General features: G+C 36.5%; 1 protein-coding gene across 6 annotated transcripts in view; it reads right to left on the bottom strand.

Moving 5' to 3' along the window:
• Positions 1–20,135, bottom strand: part of FAT1 (FAT atypical cadherin 1) — a 104,764-nt gene that overhangs the window by 39,962 nt on the left and 44,667 nt on the right. For all 6 annotated transcript variants that reach the window (XM_088056245.1, XM_088056244.1, XM_014261033.2 and 3 more), the window contains exons 4-7: positions 10,102–10,163; positions 6,940–7,269; positions 6,220–6,430; positions 1,879–2,018 (exon numbers count right to left, since the gene is read on the bottom strand). In XM_088056245.1, the coding sequence (XP_087912371.1) occupies positions 1,879–2,018; positions 6,220–6,430; positions 6,940–7,269; positions 10,102–10,163 (743 nt within the window). The remainder of the gene's footprint in view (positions 1–1,878; positions 2,019–6,219; positions 6,431–6,939; positions 7,270–10,101; positions 10,164–20,135) is intronic.

Here is a 20,135-nt window from a genome sequence, read left to right as displayed (position 1 = left end):
CTCAGAGGAAGAGAAGGGGTGAGGGTTAAAGTAATTTTTTGACCTTCCAATTCTTCGCTGTTCTAAAAGACATAGCAGATTATGGTTGAACTGCGACAGCTCAGGACATCTGCATAAATCCAGCTATGCAAGCAGCAGCACTGGATAGACTATTTGCATTCACCAAGGCTCCATATTAAACCTTTCCTAGACCCCAGGCTACGCCAACACACTGTATGTTGGCGTTTTTGAATGCATTTTTGGGAAGCTGGGGGAAATGTGTATGGAAATGCCATTTACTGTCTTTTTGATTTTTAGCTTAATTTTAATTTCTTCTATTTTTTGTCCTATGTAATTCCTGCCTTCTATCCAGGCAGGATAGAAGTGAATCTGCTCAATGTTTTTCTACTACAAGTAGGCAAATTTAATAAAGTTACAGCAGAATTCTCCAAACCTTTTATGGTGGTTATCAGCACCAGAGGTAATGGCACCACAGCTATGATTGCAGCAATACTGGAAACCTACTGGGAAACGTGTTGCTGTCTTTGAAGATTCATGGTCTAGAAAAATCACTCACAACTGTCACTTTTAAAGGAAAAGGCATTTCTCAAAGGAAACTGCTAAACTTGGTCACCTTCTACTATCAAATTTGCTCTATTTGACCTGTCAAGCCTCCTGACATGTAGTCATTTCAACAAAGATTCTGTTTAAAATCCTGAACACTGACAAGAAACACCTTTTCCTCTGGCCAAAAGCATAAGACATTAGAAAAGATAACAGAAAAATGTATGCACTGCACAGAAGCTGAACAAGAAGAAATTGCATTTGTAGCACAGATCTCTATGTACACAAAAGACAGCAGCAACCCACTTATTGCTCTTTGAGTGCCTGAGGGGTAGGTCAGTGATAGGGGTAGGTAATGCAGACACATCAGTGTCCAAATCCAACAATCTTTAATCGGTAAATACAGCCTTGACTTTCTATTTGGAAGAAAAGAGAAGCTCCTCTATAATCATGTCTCTATTCACACCAACCTCAGCTAAACTGTACTTTTCATGAAAAGTACACAACATATTCGTGTTCTGGGCTGGGGAAAGAAACTTGAGTGGAAAAACAGATGGGATATACATGATAAACTACTTTACTATGAATTATTTCCAGTACTGTAACAAAAGATTACTGCACTATTAAGTGAACTTATTAGTCCAACTGCAAAGAATTGCCGCCCTCACAGAGCCTTAGTTAAAAGGTAATTTTAAAACATTAGTTTGTCTGAGGTTGTGGCTTTTTGGAGATTGCTAAACAATCTCTATTTCCGCCAAAACTAAAATGAAGTATTTGTGACAATATAAAGAGATGTTATAATCTAAACTTTGTTTCTATGTGTACACAATACTGAAAAAGCAGCTCAGTTTCATATAAAACATTACTTGGGCATTGCAGAACTGATCATCCACAGATCTTCCAGAGAAGGAACCACAAGATTTTAAAATGGTTGTCTTTACATTTCAAGTACAGTGATTGATTTATGTAGTGATTTTGGGGGAGCTTGTAAAGGGGAGTAATTCAAATGAGTAGTATTAATCCTTTTCTTGTGAGAAAGTCATGCATGCAGGAGCATAGTTTCTGTTTTCATTTATTTAGCTGTAGGAACATGTTATAACTTAAAAGCTGTTGGTTCAGACTGCAGTATAGTAACACACTACTTTTACAGCTAAGGCACCAAACAACATGGCTCTGGGAATATCAGAATTCACTTCTGCTTTAAACAAAGACCCTAATTTAAATAAACCACATTCATTGTCTGGATTAAAAAAACGGTAAGAAGAAAACCCAACACCTTCCCCATCTTCCAGCTACATACTCCTTTTATAAGGGCTTCATCAGAAAGTTCATTACCTGAGTGCTGATAGATCTGGTTCCATCTGTTGCTTCTACTGTCAAGTTGTAATTTGATTTCCGTTCTGCATCAAGAGGTCTTGCAACAATGATAGTTCCTGTGCCCTTGTCCACATCAAATCGACTGTCATAGTTGCCACCTTGTTCAGGAAATTGTGAGAGGGAGAAGTTAATAAAACACATTATTGCTTCAGTGTTTTCATGTATGATCATGTTCTGTCTTCCAATGCTTAATGAAGGTGGAACTATATATACATATACTTATACATACATTTAGTTTAAATACTTCAGGTTTTTTTCCTGGTAACATGGTATGCTGTCAATAGATATTAAAACTGAGTCATTTTGGACAAAGCTGACTTGCCTGGCTCAGGAAAGTCAGCAGGGATATTCTTACTAGCAAGATTCTCAACTTTAAAAAAAAAAAAAAAAAAATCCATGGAATTTAATGATTCCATATAGCATACTGAGTCAAATGCAACAGCTCCTTTTGGGCAGATTGTCAGCTAGTAAGTGAAAAACATACTTTTTATCAAAATACATTAAAAATCCCAAATCAGACATACAGTCAAATTTTTGTCTTTTGGAGCAGAGTATGTATTATCATATTCATATATGACTATAGGTAAGTCTGAAAAAGCTGCAGTACCTCCAAAGGATTCTCATCTTAATGTTGAGTACCTAAAGAACTCACTATCTCACTCTTACTGAGATAGGCAGGATTCAGAATAGTGCTAAACGTTTAAATACCCAGTGTTTAAATATGGCCAAATTCCTTTTCTGAAGCAAATTATCTTAATTTCCCTTGTGAAACTTTCAAATTACTCTTTGAAATATAGTTAAATAACTGTGTAGATCAATAGCTACACTCAGTTGCTTAAACATTTAATTGATCATCATCCTGCCACCCAAAGCAGACTGTCCTGAGAATGCAATGTCCATTAAGTCCAAATACTATTAGCGATGATGAATATTGCCATTTAACTACAATTGCTTTAGGCCTCTCAATAAACTGCCTAAAATGGAAGAATCAATTTTTATTTTGGTCAAGCCAGTGCTAGATATGGCAAACCAATTTATCCTAATTATGGGCATGTGTTTTTTTAATTATATTTTACAAGGATAGCAGATAGCATTCAGATATCATCTGAGTGCTTTTTTTTTTTTCCTTTAACAAGATTATACATGCTAAGATTTGCAAATCACTAAATGCCTTTTATGAAAAGCCAAGGTTAGAAGTGAGAGGGTGAAGTTCCAAAGGTTGCAAATTTGAACTTAGTCCAAGAAAAAAACAGTAAATACTGAAATGAGCCCCCATTCACATGTAAAAAGGATTTCACCTTTAGAAGGTTCCACTGCATGACAAACATATCAGTTTAGGAAAGATGGGCTGGGTTCTGCTTCACTGGATATGAGATATTTGATAATGACCAAAATCACATCATTTTTCTAGTTTAATTGAAAGCCAACTCCTCTTACTGGCCCAGCCGCAGTTTCTGAATCACACAAATGGATAGAAACTGGACAACATGAAAGGTAGCAGTTTCTTCTTAACAGATGTACATGATTTTTTTTTAATGGGCTTTGTTCAGAATGTCAGTTTTAGAAGGTGAATCTAGTTTTTCCTTTTATATCTGTCAGGCAAAACCATTTTCTCATGTCTCAATGAAGTTTTTTACATTTTAAGGGAAGAGTAAAGTGAATGAGCATGAATTGGTACAATCAGTTTTCCTGACACAAAGACAAGCTCTCTAACCAACATTTTTCCCTTTCTAATTAAGAAAATCACCAGGGTCTTGCCTATATTTGTAGCAGCAGTGATATCTGGTGATCCGCTGAAGCAGAACTCAACCCAAACTTCTGCATCTAGTACACTGAAAGTGTAACAGCAACAGTTTTGGCCAAAGCCAAAACTGGATGCTCAGAATTGATGCTGTATAAATGTAATGATGACAAAACAAAACAAAAACGAACCTGTCACAAATGCAACCGTGAGCACTTTGATTTCCGAAGGGTTAATAAAATAAATAGTTTATAAATGTACGCTTTCATTTCAGATCTCATAATCTGGTAATAAATTATGTGATCTCAGCAGATACCTTCTGCTGTACAGTTCAGGTCACAAGCCATCTGTAAGATGTAAAATACTTCACTAGCAAGCTTGTCTCCTGGCTCAGCCAAAAAGAAAGAAAGCATGGAAAGCAAGCACAGAACACAAAGGAAAGCTGTCAATCAAATTCATTCATGCCATTAGAAACAGTAAAAGAGGGTAGCAAAGTGACCACCTGTAAGAGTAGCCCGTAACTTTACAACATGATCACATATCAAGTTTTCCAAAACACTTTTACTAAGAAAACCATCAAAATAAAACGGTTTATTTAACAATGCTTGGGCAAGTTATGTTTTTACCCCATGGAGTTTTCTGTATATGTCTTTCTAAAAACAGCAGGAAAAGATCATTCATTTTCTGCATTAGGCATACAATAAAAATATGTAAATGTCCAAACTGTGCTGCATATTTAGAAGGAGCAGATCAAAATAATACTATTATGCAGAATTCTGTTCAGATGTATACACAGTGTGCATAGCAGCTGAAGCACACTAAGAACAATAGGAAAGTACATCCCCAATCTAATTGACAAATTTTGCTAATAAAAGGCCCCAAAAAACATCACTGCTGAACTGTGTTCAAACTAAAAAAACCCTCTGAGGCATATTCTATCTACTCTCTTTCACCTCCGTGAACTGCTCACCTTTTTCTGGCAGTGTCACTTTCTTAACCTTTCCCTTTGATGGACTCATTTTGGTCTACAGATATTTGTTTGTTGTTGACTGGACAGCCCTAATTTGAATTGGAGTATCTGATACCTTCTCATTTTTTCCTGCTCACTTATTTTTACACTTTCTGCTTTTCTACTCTCATATCCCTGAGTGTGTATGGGAAAACAGTGAAAAAGCAGCCTCAGTTCCAAAACACCTCTAATGCAGAAGTTTGCTCCTATAAGAATGCAAGAAAGTATTCTCAACTGTTTCGTCCCTCTATAGAGTTGTACATACCTGCAACCTTTAGATTTGCCTAAACGCTAGCACTTTTTATTCAATTATAACCTATTTGGACAGGAACCTTTTTTTGCTCAAGAATACATTAAGAAAGTACCATTTAAAAATTTGATGTAAATATTTAATACATTAAATATATGAACTATCATCACAGGTTTTTCATGAATGAAGCATGATTTTAGGGAAGAATTGTATCTGTTTGCGTGAGCTTGAAAATTTATTGAAAACAAGTATTTGGCATTTATACATTACTGCTATTTGCGTCAGTTTCATAAACTTTATTTTTAACTGTTGCTGTTCTCAGTATGCCTAAGGAAAGACATACCAGCAAAACAGATGTTTGAAATACTTAAATTATTGAGAAAAAATTTAAAATATGCTCTTGCCAGAAACTTAACCTCATAACCATGGCTTAAGTTTTCAGTAGTAACCAAGATGAAATAGATCTTTCTCTCGTGAATGTAGCAGAAAAATCACAAATCTGTAGAATCACAAGTCTATCAGAAATCTGATAGACTGACAGAAAGTCTATTTAAGACTAGAAGCAGTTCACAACAAGACACCTCTCTCGAAACAAAACTATGCCATTCTCCTTGATTCTAACACACTTAAAACACAACAGAACTTGGTTTTACTATCAGCTATGCAGTGAACACTCTGTGTACTACTGGTGCTCCTAAGTCTAGTGACTAAACCTAAAATTAAAAAACTACTATTAATTTTGTTACTATGACATCAACATATTACTGGTTAGAAATCCTCTTTCAATGGTAGAGATTAAAGATTATGATTTAGTGCAAAGAATATGTACAGGAAGAAGATTGCAGGGGTTAGGAACATTGCAAGCTTTCCTTTTAGTACTGGATCAAAGGACAGCAAACTGAGAAGCAGCCCAGAGGAGAAGAAATCCATGTGAACAGTAAAATCTCTTTTGGAGCGCACTATACTGATTTACAGAAAACTAGCATCTTATTTCCTTTCCTATCATACAGTCTATGAGATTTACTTCATTAGTGTTCATTTCAGTGACACAATATTCATAAATCAATTTTAGAACTGCAACACAGCAGATATTTTGCAACTTAATTTTAATCTTTAATACAGAGTGGCAGTGCTAAAAATGAAATAATTTTTACTTATAAAATCCGCATCTGCATTCGAAGAATGTCAAAACCTTGCATTCTTTAGAAGAGTGATTAAAACCAAGCTGCAATGAGCCCTCCAGTATCTCAGACTCCATGCATTTGTTTCTAATAATAAAGGCCCTTAAGGCATCCTTACCCGTTATGTCAAACCAAAGTGGTGTTCCAAGAGGTTCAACAGCTATTACACCAATCATGTGAGCAACTGGGTCACTTTCCATCACCGTAAAAGAAAAAAATGTTTCCTCAAAATAAATAGGCTCTGTGGGTGGGACGGGCTTTGGAATCCATTCTATGTGAAGCCGTGTAGTCGAAGATTTTTGTGGACGACCATTATCTACAGCTTTAATCTGTGAAACAGACACATCTTTTAGGCTACAGGATCACATAAATCATTATGTCACATAAATAGAAAGCAGTAATAAGCTCCAAGCACGTTTGTTCGTGTGAGATATTTCGAAAAAGGTTAAGTGTCTCTCAAAGTGCCACTTGCCCTTCATTATCTGGGCAGCAAATGGAGAAAAAGTATGCAGCACCTGATAGTAGCACAAACAGTTACCATAAATTCACTTTTATTTTGCTTTCTTCCTGAAGGTAAGTCAAACTGATTGTTTATGTTCCCTCATCCCATAAATTATCTGTCTAGTTCTGGGAAAGAACAGCAGTTCTTAATACACACTACAAACATCTCAAATCATCCTTTAATAAAAACCAAACAAACACACCAAACAATACTTCTGGATCTGTTGAAGCTTTCTTCCTTCAGATACTGCAGTCACTCACCTGCCAGCAGCTGAGTAAGAAATGAACAGATAAAAGAACACTTTACATATTTATGATATACAAGATTTTCACTCACTGAAAGGATATCGTAGTCCCTTGCTGCAGAAAATTTCTTTGATGAAACCACTCCAGTTTTTGGTTCAATAAAGAATTTGCCATGTTCATCACCATCTTCAATGCTGTAGGAGATCTCTGCATTGGGGCCTTCATCTTTATCTGCAGCAATAACTCGATAGATCGGTTCTCTCCTAGCAGTTCTCTCTCGCTCGGGCTTACCACGCTCTGGAAGCCGAATTTTGTAGAATTTTTGCAAGAATTGAGGTTTGTTGTCATTCTCATCTAAGACCTTCACAATCACCCGTGCAATTGTTGATTTTGCAGGAGTACCGTTGTCTGTTACTGTTACCTGTTTTTATTAACAAGGGTTAAAGTTAGAGCTCCAACATGGTCCTTCCAACAATGCTCCTCCCTAAATGAGATTTTCCTACAACTGCCTAAACAACTGTACAGATATCCCCTAACTTCAGCTAAAGCACTTCCCTAAAGCTATTAGGTATTTACAAAAAGCATTCAAAGTATGTTCAACTTTTATCTTACTATTTGGACACATGAAATGCAACATGAAATGCAAATATTCATGCTCATCTCTAACAGATGGTATGATTTCCACATAAATGAGTATCTGTTCCCTTTAGTACTTGTAATGGAACACCACCACATACCCTTCAGTTCAGAAAAAAACCCCAACCACACCCAATGAGAAAACCACAGCATAACACAAACGAGGAAATTACAAGGGGTATGCGATAACATGTCCTTTAACATAAAATAGGCATTGCCCTGAACCAAGCCAATAGCAAAGGCTATTTTGAGAAACATCTATTTGATTTGAATGCAACATCAGTTTTGAAGGCATTACTGACATGACCAAGAGTATACTAAGATATGGGAGAATAACATGAAGCTAATCTAAAACAAATGCATAAGAAAGTGAGAATTGGAACTCAGAAAACACAAACTGGGAATAAAAAAATGGGGCATATTAGTTACTATTATATAAGTAGAACTGCAATCAAAGACCAAATTTAATAGCAAAAAGGAACAAACCCACCAACCCATCTGGTCAATATTTCAAAGCTCAATTAAATAGCCAGATGCTCAGCACTTGGGTCATAATACTGTCCACCATTCTGTGCATTTCTGGGTTTCTTTCCAACCTATTATCAGAGTTGTAAACATTAACACATTGGGAAAACTGCTACTTTAGGCCAGGCTGTCTCTCAGTACCACTCAGTACTTAGGAGTTCTTCTGTCAGATACTTCACAGACTTTTAGTTAAAACTTTAACAACCAGATGGGATTCAAAATTAACAAAGAACGAAGAATTATAAATTACATCAGGAGGCAATAAACAATATCCCAAACTAAAGAGCAATGAGCTTAAACTATTTTATACAGAATGATGAAAGCAGGAGGATTAAGTACCATTATGTGACATTGTAATCCTAAAAAGAAACTTTCTGAGTTTTGTACATGTTAGCTTAAGGTTATAAAGTTAAGTTTAAATTAGCATGACTACTACCAGAAAACTGTCCATAACATTACACCATGAGTGTGACCTCTGGCATAAGTTTTGGGCCAGAACAAGTACACATAATATAAGTTTTGGCCCAGAACACACACACACACAAACATTTCTTAGCTCCAGCCTGAGAATTCACACAATTCAGACAAAATTTTCAGCAGGCAACTTGGATGTGGCCACCCTGTTCCAGGGATAAGGTGCAAGCAATCAAAGCCATATGGACCATGTTCCCTCAGGATCAGGAAACAATCCACGGTTCATTTTATTTACTGCATAAATCTAATAAAAAAAGCCAGTATAATATATAGAGAAATAAAAATCATGATTTACCAATTTGAGAAGAAATAAGACATAATGGACATGAACTGCTTACTGAGACAACTAGATTCGAGGAGGCAATTTGAAAAGAGAATTATATAATTACTGTAAAATTTACAGGGATATTATGTCTAGTACTAAATCAGATTTGCCATTTAAATAATTTTGTTACTGTTACTTCTAGAAACACACTGCAGAGGAAATTCTGGCCCATTGCTATTTAGGTGCAAAGCATTCTTTTCAAAGCTGACACAGAAATGAAAATAATGATTAAAAAATTGGTCCAATAGCTGCTTTAATCGAGCTCATAATGCACCAAAGGGATACAAGAGGCCCAGGAAGACTGCACACATACTGCAATTATGCTAAAGGATAGTTTGTGCTATTGGAATAAATGCATTAATCTCCACGTCTCTGCAGTCACTGCACTCCTACTGGAACACCTTTCTAAGGATTTCACAAGTTTGAGTAAGTCTAGAGTTGCTTCTCTGTCTTTAACATTAATTTGGCCAACTCAAATTGCAGTCTTTTATCTGTCATCCAGGACAAGAGGCACAATAATCATTCCAGATAAATCTTAGGACATAAGGATCACTGTGAATATTAAGTCTTCACTACAGGGCAAGTACCATGCCATTACACTGCTTGACAACATTGTGAAACTGGATGACTTAAAGTTCTCTGTATGTTTTCCTTTCAGACTGTTTGACAGAGAATGAGAAAAGCTCTTAAATAAACCTCAGGCAATTAATTTAATGTTGTTAAACGAAAGCATTATGTCACAAGTTTCATGCTGTTGGACTCGGGCTCTATAATGCATGTCTTGCAACTCATGTGAATGGTAAACATGTTATGCAGAAAATAGGGCTACTCACATACCATCCTTTTGTATTCTCCATATTATAAAAACATTGCACTTTTTCAGATGTCTATACTTTCAGATGCCTAAACATTTTCAGAAACCTATACTCAGCAAAAGTTGAGCTGAAATAGCTATTCCACTAATTACACAGGAAGAAGAGGAATCACACTCCTTTTAACAAAGCATGCCTTTGTACCATTTGAATGTAAATCCTTGTTTTGAGATATAAAAAATGAAAATTGCATTCAATCTGTACCTTTACTTTTTAGCAAAAAAGCCTCAAACACATTGTTTTTATAAAAAAGGTGGTTATTTGCATTGCAACATAATGAACACAGAAGGAAATTACTTCTGAAATCCTTTTTTTTTTTTTAATTCCTCATATATTAACCAAGCCTGGCAAACTTAATTCTCTGTAAAAGAGCAATGAACTTACAGTTACTGCTTTTCAGCAACCTAAATAAATTATTTACCTCCAATATGTGCTCTCCCTGCTGCTCTCGATCTAGTTTTCTGGATGTGGTTGTAATTAGCCCTGTAGACATAAAAGAATAATTAATCAGATCCTTCAAGAAAATAATCTGAATGAAGGTTAGGTTAAATCAGCAGTTACTGACATCCTCAATATCAATTTCTTCTTAGGTGGCCACTTCCATTCTTGTAGAATTTATGCTTTCACTAAGGGAAGGGGCGAGGGGTTTCCAATCCTTAAAAGCTGTGAAAATATTCTTTGTAATCTGAAAACTAACCTGTTATAACACTAAAGACAAACACAGTTCAGTGTTCCAACACATCTGTGAGTGTTATGTTTCTGACAGAGTAATGAATGCAATACTCCCACATGAAGTCTTGTTTTCAGAGGGCATTCATATGTGTTTTTCAATGGGTGCTGACAGACATTATCTGAATTAATTACCAATCTCTTCTGGAGGAACACCTATTTGTAACATTACTGATAAAGGCAAAAGAAGGATAACCTGAAGAGATGCAATAATAGCAGAAAAAAACAGAGCAATTTGTCAGTATTGACTTAATTTCACAATGAAAAGCAGTCAAACAGTTGCTGTTGGCAATAGCAGAGAAGAAACCACAAGTTTTTGATACATGATATTTTGTCACAAGACTTTGATACACTCCTGATGCAAGATTAGGAAGGCATGATGCGTTTTCCTTTAAATGAAGGAAGTCAAAGAGTGAGAGGTAACAAAAAGACAGCGAAATGGAATACAGAAGGATCTTATTCGAATTCATTCACCCTAACAGTTAGTTCAGAATTTTAACTATTGAGTTTCATGAAAAGAAAACTTGGTCAGCTCTCAATTATAGCAGAATGATTTGCTGTTGTGTGAGTTGACTGTGCCACGGATGCAGCCACAAGAGAATTCAGTTTCTTTGCTGCACAAAAGCCATTAACCTTTCTGCAGGTACAAGCTGGCCCCACAAATACCATTGCTGTATTCACATGGGACTGAGCCTGTGCTAGTAAATCTTCCTAGACCCAACCTGGCCTTTCATGAAGCAAACACCAAGGTTTGGATTTGCCCAGCTTAAGCAACTACTGATCAAAACATCCCATATTCTCCAAAGCTGCAACACAGAGGATACTGCAGTGTCAGATCACATTTTATCCAAATATCCCAGCTTTTGATAGTGGCCATCTTGATCCTTAATTATCAAACTGGAAAACAAGGAAGCAATTACCAAATGAAGGATGAAATAGAGATCAAAACACAGGTGGCATACTTCATGTCCCATTTTCTAACTACAGAGTAATTTTTTTATTTATATGACCTTATATAAGGAAAATTAAAATCCAGTTATAAAGTTTTCCAAGCTGGTCTGCTACAATAAAAAAGCCTCCAATTTTGTCTTTCAGTTGATAAAATGCAGAGTATGTAAGAAAAGCAATAAAGACTTCAATATCACTTAAAAGAGAAAGGCCAAGAGAAACAGGATTGTTTTCCACAGGTGCATAGCTACTCAGGGCTTCTGACAAAAACAGCTGTAGTCTACTTATGCCAGCAAAGTAGACAGCCTGACATGGCTACAAACAAAATATAATACGAACAAAACCTATATAACGCAATATTACAGCTGTCAAACGTTCAAACAACTACTCTCCAAAAAACAGTGCAAATAACAGCTGTTTCAATTATGGTCAAATCTGCCCTTGTTTTTCCAGCAGTTTTGTTTGCCATCATATCAAATCCATTATTTACCAGTATTCTAGGCAATGATATGTCATCTTCTCCTGCTTTACATTTTCATGCTTTTACAGCACATAGAAAATGTATTTGCTATTGTTAGGATATATCTTTTGGTATTATGCAGTAATTGTCCTTAGCTATAAAGAAAGGGGGAATGAAAATTAAAACATACAAAAACACAAAACAAACAAACCAAGCAAACAACAAGGAAAAAAAAGTTATTATTTGTGAATTTAAGAAGGGGAAGAGGAAGAAAGAGAAAATGATGTGACAGTTGTCTGTTAACCTTCTTGAGGTAATATTTTCACATGTATATTACAGAGCTGTGAACAATGACAACTGAAAATATTTATTGTCACATATTCTAAAAAGCTTTATTTTCTTGCCTGAGTCTGGGCAACACATTTTCTTTTCACAGGCTCTGTGGGGAACAGAATAGTACTGTTAATTGGAGGAGCACAAGTGGCACAGCTGCCACCTCATCTGCTTCCTTCCAGCAAAGGGACTTGCGGGGACTTCAGGAAACACAAGTTCTCCTAAAACCTCTTTCTACTGAGTACCTCTGTAAAAAGCCAGCACAAGCCCTCCCATGAAGCACTAATATCATGGCTCACACCACAGTTACAAGAGAAAAGGGTAGATTGCAGCATAGCAACTAAGGAGGTGACCGTTGAACAGCCAGGTTGAAGATGGGGAATATCTCAAAAAACACAGGAAAAATAAAGCAACCCTAGCAGAAATACCTCATGACTCTTGCATTTCCCTGAGCATTCAATAGTTAGTCTACATCTTCTGACAGTAATAAGACTCCATCTCTCACAGCAACAGCAAGTAGAGAACTACATGAGATCAGAAAAATGGCACTTTTCAACAGCTTCCTATGCATTTTATTTTTCATCAAGAGCCATGAAGACTGGAGCCACCCCTAAAGATAGCAATTAATACTTGGAGGAAAAAATATCAATAAAAAAAAATTCAAAAGCTTCTGCTTTAAGCATTCAAAACAAAATTCTACCATGAACCACTACTTTACACACTAGTGATTCTTAAAGGAAGTCTTCTTCCAGATAAAATTCCTGTTAATGAAGTTGGTCAATACCACTCCAATGGGTAAGCAGAAAAATATCCAGCAAGAACAAAACATACATGCTTTGATCTGTTAAATCTCCAGTCTTTTCAGCCAAGCATGCCACACTTCTGTTAAAACACTTCAGACCAATAACAGAAGGGCTTAGTCTTCACCATATATATCCTGTACATTCAGCAGAAACTAATGCCAACAAAGGAAATGTAACACTTCTGGATTTAGAATCACATACACATGCATGACATTCTTTTTATTTAACTCTTTACTGCTAGACACTTGCCTGAGCGCAAATTTAGCTTCAGTGAGGTGTTCCACTTCAGCTTAAGACTATAAAAGGTTTGATTACTGCAATCACTAAATTTTTCTATTTCTGCCAGGTTTTCCTATATTACAGCATGTTTAATGCTGCACCAACAGATTTGATCCATTGTTGAAGAGCTTTCCTGAACTACGGCTGTGATAACAAGGTCAAGTGTTCCTATGCACTGTGACTGCCTGCTAAGAGCGTTGGGGAGAATCTCCGGACCTAACGTAGGTCAGCTCTCCCTGCAACAAAAGCCATCACTCTGCTCTGTTGTTAAGTTTTTTTAGATTGAACTCCTTCACTTTCCTGTAACACTTTTTGTCCTTGCTGTGCCCCTCCCTCTACAAAAATAAATGCATGACCACACTTTTGCACACACCACATCCCCAAAGGAGTGGCAAGTAAAAGATTTCAATTAAGCTCTGAAGAAGTCTGTAAATTATTCAGTTTTGAAATCCTTGTTATGAGGTGGGGAGAATGAAGTAACAGCATGTGTGAGAAAGAGGTCACTGTGACAAACCATTCTATTTCAAAGCAAAGGTGTCTCAGAGCATTGTTTTGTAGTCATATTCTTGCATTTTGCTTCTGCCTCCTTTTATCAGCCCCTCTCTCCCAAAACCAAAAGGAACAATAAGCTCCAGTAAGTCCCATCACTGACTATTATTTCACCTGAAATCAATGTCACTGTGGCGAGAGGGGTGAAGCATTCTTGAGAAATGCAGGTTTATAAAAACATTTCTAATATTATGATGAGGAAATGGTATTATTAGTGAATTGGTACTATTGTTGTATTTAGTAATATTTAAAAACTTGCCTTATCAGAAACATTTTCACAACAGCACCTTAATAACTTAGAGAGTCTTTGGATAAATCATAGCTGTTCTTCCTCACTAGCTGGAGAGCTACTAGAATCAACTGAAACTAACTGTAAACATCTGTAACAAACAAAACAAAACAAAAGTAGTAGCAAATACAACTGTATTCTCCCTTCATTCCTTTTTTGAGTTTACATTCTGCTGTTTATTTGAGGTCTACCCAAAAACTTAGAGAATCACATCTGCATTCACATAAAACTTACTTCAGATTTCTATTTTAAATAATAGCAGAACAAACATACAAAAATACAACTACAGCATACAATTATGTAAATGTAAATAAAACTGCTACATTTGGAACAGAAATTAGCACCAGAGATCAGATATTAGCAGGGATTTATTTCACATCAGTTCCCAGCTACATCATATTATCTCTGTTTCTGAAGGTTAGCACATCAACAACAATTTCCATTGAATGCTGAAATGTCAATATCTTCAAAAAACACATAGAGTATTAGGTGGGCACTGTGTTAAGAATTATCTGTTAGTTATCTTTATGGCATAGATGATCTCAATGATTAAAGAAGTGGCATCAGAAAAAATAGTCTTTGCGAGGGGAGGAGGAAGGCTCAAAGGTTTTATCTCGCTGCATATACATCATGCATCTCCATGCATTTGTGCTTTCACAAATTCCTGCAGACTTTCCAACTGCTCATTCATCTTTAGATGATGAAGATTCTGGAGATGGGAGGGAGTCTGCCTGTTAGACACGGCTAACCCCCACAATGAACCAAAAGACTAAAGCAGATGCCAAATGTCTATGCTGTCTCCAATGAGTTTGAACTGATAGGCTTGATTTGAATTAGTGTAATACTTTGAATTGCATCATGTGAAAAGAAATACAGTTTCTCTGATCCTTGAATACATTGGCACTGAAGAATTAAGTAATCGGCTATAAAATTTTTTAGCGCTAACTTCAACAGATATAAGTCATAAACTAAATATGAGGGAGGCCATATTTGGACAATATGGTTTTTGTCCTCTGTGTTAAACGCAAACCACAACTAACCAGCAGAAATGGTTTCTCTGGACTACATCAGTCAATTATCACTTAAACTCTCAGTCATGATTACTGCAACTTAGTCAATTTATTATTTTAGCTCTCATTTCCTCACTTCAACCCTAAAACCAACAAATTACTAGTGGATGTTAAAGGGTTTTCTTTTCTTAATTTTAACATACTGTTATACCTTCACATCTTTATGTGTAAATCAGTCTAAGATTTGAAGGAATTTTAAATTCACCTATGGCTGTAATGGTAATCATGTTAACTACTGCATAACACAGCCCGAGAGCACCGAGCAAATTACAGCAAATAATCTGTAAATTGGAGATCAGTTATGTCTTTTCTTCTCTATAGATACTGTCTCACTTCAAGGCAGGGTTCCTCATTTAAGAAGTAGCGTATTATATCCAATTCAACATAGCTTATCCCTCATAGACAGAGGAACATATCTTTCTTCTGTATGACAAAGAAGTTCACAGCCGTCAGCAGTTTCTTCCTCACAGAAGTACTAGGTGTTATAAAGCCATGTCTTAGACATCTCTCATAATACAGTGAGATACATAATCAAGTCTCACTGTCTGAAAGATCTCTTATGATATCATTTTAAATTTCCATTCTCAGCACTTCCCAAAATATGAACAAAATAACTGATAAAACAATAATCCATGATTATTTTATCACTGACACATAAAGATGACTATTTTTTTCAGTCTTCTTTCAACTGATTTCAAGCTGTGTTTTACACCTAACTTACCATACAATCAGTGACCATCAGAAAAGGTCCACATTTTCTCTCTAAAGATGTTCAGATAAGCTTTTAGCAAGACTGTAGTCAAATCTTGTTTTCTACATAAGCCAAAAAATGGCTTCACAACCACACCAAATGAACAAGTGAATAAAAGCAGGTCAAGAAAAATTAATAGCAGAGGGATTGAAGAAGAGATTCCAGCTTTGCAGCTGGCAAAAAATAAACTCTGGCTTACTAGCCATGTAACGACTTATGATGACTATTATAAGCTAGAAAGTCTAATATATCACCACTGTCATACATCACCATAAAGGCAGACTGCTGAGCTAAAAAAAAAAAAAAAGCCAAGATATTGCTAACAAGCTATCATAATGGAGAAAGTATATCATAAAGGAACTGAACTTTGGTTTACAAAGTCTTAAAGATAATTCCTTAGCAATTTCACTTGATTTTCATTCCTAAACTCTTCCTTTTTCTAAGCACCTTAATAACTCTCATTGAAACCAGCAACAGAATTGTCACCACTAATTTTCTAATGCTGAAATAGGATTGTAAATATACAGTCCTAAGAGAAACTAGGAATATCATTTAGCACCTTAAATGGCTACAAATGCCTCTTCCGCTCAAGTACTACATTCAAAAGCAATCTTTACTTTGAAGAAGTTCTTTCAGTAAAGGCCTCAAAAATGAACCACTTTTCAAGAAAGACTGAGAGCTTGGGTTCCTCTTTTAATTCTCCTACCCATACACTCTCTCCATTAGCTCTGCTGTTGCTTTCTTGCTCTCTCTGGCCTCTGGAATTTTACCTTTTTTTGCTATGCAGTTGTTTAGGTAGAACAAAGATTCATTCTGCCTAGCAGAGCTCAAAGCCTGTGGCTAGACTTTTCTGGATAGTCTGGACTTATTTCCCACTTCATATATAAACTTCCTGATCAGGGTAATAACACAAATGAGTTACAATACCCTAGCTTTAAAAAAATTAAAATGGAGACCTACTGCAGTACACTCTGATGAAGTCACTACTCTCTCTCTGTTAAGCATAGCATGATGGCACTCAACTAGTACAGTCTTTCACAGTTTTGGTGCCTTTTCCCCTTCAATTCCCATGTATAGCCATCCAAGAAAGAGCCAACAGGACACTCCCACAGTGTACAGACAGCTAAGTAAACTCCAGACTGAAAAGTCTGAAACATGTTAAGAACGTCACATTCTATTTGCTCTTCAGATTACCTTTTCTTTTTACTTAGGTATTTCTTCATTCCTGTTTCAAATGCTGGTGCATATGCTCCAGATTTCATCCACAAAAAAACACTGTTGGCACATTTGTCCCAGATGAATAATTCTTGCCCTTTGAATAGTACTCCATGAAAAGTCAAGCAATAGTTCAGATCTCAGTCCTACCCAAGTCAGGACTGCATCAAATAAGGGGTAACACCCTGTCCATCAGGGTGCAGCACATCTATTGAACTACAGTAATATCACAGAATATGCTGAGTTGGAAGGGACACAGAAGGATCAAGTCCAGCTCAGTGTTTATTAGCTTGTTACTTGTTACCAAGACAGACTGTAAGCTTTGTATATAGGATCAAAAAGTACTTCATCCTATGGCTAATGTTTCATACCGCCAGGCACCATGTTTATCTGTAACCAGGCAATTCAACTACTCAACCCTACTACCATAAAGTATAAGTGCAAGGTGCACATCTGAAGTTGAGTCACTTACCTGAACTATTTTAACAGCATCCTGGAATTTGCTGAGCAGAATACTCATTAATCACATTTGTTGTCTTAGCACGAAGCAAAGACGAGCAACCCAACAAAGATTATTTATGTACAGCATAAGGAAGAAAACATAATTTACATAAATAGCTAAGCCATCCAATACGACAAACACCGTAGAGCTTCAATTTCAACTAGATGTCAAATGAAGTGTAAAATCAGTGTTTATTGATCATTGTAGAAAATTCCACAAACATATATAACTAAAAGTAAACCATGTAGTTTTGTATACTCTAATTAGTCACTGACTACTTTATTTTTAGTCTGGATTTACAAAGACAGTAGCACTGGCTTCTTCTGCAGTAATAATTTTAGCAGTAAAATTATTTGGGAGATGATGGAAAGAACTATATAATTAACAACAAACACCCAAATAGCTACATTAAAATGTCTATGATCCTGCATTCTCAGTGCATTAAAGCATTTAGCCTAAGTCCAGTTTCACTGTCATTCATATTATTTTGCTATTTTCTGTCATACAAAAGATAAAACCCAGAACTGTAAATCAAAAGCAGTGTAGGATAAAATAAAAAAAATGGTATTTAATAAATAATAGCAAATAGCTAAAATAATTTTGAATGAAAGATTAAACAACAAAACTCACATATGGTTATTTTAAGGAAACTAGTAAGTGATGACACATTTCCTCTAGAATGAACTTTGATCTTACTACCAACAGAACACTATAAATTTTTGTTACCTTTTTGCTTACTCTGTGAAAATATTCTTGCCTTCAAATGCCACACCAATTCAAAGCTCAAATGCCTTCAGTAATTAACTCTAAGTTAATGTCCAACTCTCATTTTTTAATCTCATTTTGAGATATATCATTTTCAGTAACTTAGTACAGAATTATCACCAGAAAATCACACATCATCTTGAAAGATCTTTTCAAACCTGATATAATCCTTCTTTATAGTACTCTGAACTCCATATACATTTAAACCCCAAAATATTAATTTCTAAGTGAGAATTTGGAGATTTATAAAATGCAGACACCTCTTCCCTTTTTCCTTTGTTTTAACTGTACGTTATTTCCTACATTTACGATATAGAATGTACTAGAATAAGTGCACTGCAGCCTTATCTACTGATTTAAAAGGAACTGCTTTTGTAACTGAACCACATACATAAAGAACTTTATGCAATGATCATAAGAGAGATGATCAGGCAAACTGCTGTCAAAGATCTTGTCTTGGCTCTCAGCAAAACTGAGGAACAATTTTATAGCTCATTTCTCGTTAGTCCTTGAACTGCAGCTCTACTGTGAATTTTTCAGAGGGAAAAATTGCTTCATATAGAATGACATTTTTTCTGGGATTGATCTATTTTCATTGATTAAAAAAAAAATAAAAATCAAGCCAAGCTGATGTGAATCAAGGCACGAATTCTGAGGAATCTTTTTTTATTATGAAATCAATCAATACTAATGTTATAGTGTTGTTATATACCCAACTTAAAGTTACGGTACTCAGAGATCCTACTAAGCAAAGCCTATTAGCTTTGAAAGCACGTGTGAATGTGGGACTTTGCAAGTGGCTCTCAACAGTATCTCATCACTGGCTCTTCTTTGACTAGAATTACAATTTTGCATCTTATATACTCCAGCTCTAAAGAACATATGACACAGGGAGAGTCTGGCTCCATTACCATTTCAAATGTACCCTTGGCAAGTTTGCAAAGCTGAGAGGCACAGATGACACAACAGAAGGACTGGATGGCATCCAGAGGGACCTGGACAAACTTGAGAGGTAAGCTCATGAGAACCTCACGAAGTTCGGCAAGTGCAAGGTGCTGGGTCAGGGCAACCCCAGATATGAGTCCAGACTGGGACATAAACTGAGAGCAGCCTTGCAAGGAAGGACCCGGGTGTTCTTGTGGATGAAAAGCTGGACATGACCCTGCAATGTGCCCTTGCAGCCCAAAAGGCCAGCCACATCCTGAGCTGCATCCAAAGCAGCATGGCCAGCAGGTTGAGGAAGGGGAATCTGCTCCTCTACACTGTTCTGGTGAGGTTTCACCAGAACGCTGTATTTCAGCTCTGGAGCTGGTCCTCAGCACAAGAAATACATGGACCTGTTAGAGCAGGTCCAGAGGAGGGCCACAACAACAACCAGGGAGCTGAAGACAGACCGAGAGGGTTTGGATTGCTTGGCATGGAGAAGAGAATGCTCTGGGAAGATCTTATAGCAGCTTTCCAGCACCTAAAGGGGGCTTCTGAAAGAGGAGAGCAACTTTTCACATAGGGAGATAGTGATGGGACAAAGGAGAAGGACTGAGGGAAGATTTAGTTAGATGTTAGGAAGAAATTCTTTACTCAGAGGGTGGTAAAGAAATGGAACAGGTTTCCCAGAGAAGCTGTGGATGCCCCATTCCTGGAAGTGCTTAAGACCACCCTGAATGCGTCCCTGAGCAATCTGATCCAGTGGGTGGTATTCCTGCCCATGGCAGAGGCATTGGAACCATATGAGCTTTAAGGTCTCTTCCAACCCAAGCACACA

The sequence above is a fragment of the Pseudopodoces humilis genome, chromosome 6 (genome assembly GCF_049639895.1).
Source record: "Pseudopodoces humilis isolate 2021_Gansu_Grassland_sample_001 chromosome 6, ASM4963989v1, whole genome shotgun sequence".
NCBI classification, from domain to species: domain Eukaryota; kingdom Metazoa; phylum Chordata; class Aves; order Passeriformes; family Paridae; genus Pseudopodoces; species Pseudopodoces humilis.
Note: the sequence above shows the minus strand (reverse complement) of the source record. Positions and strands in the feature narration are given on the sequence as shown.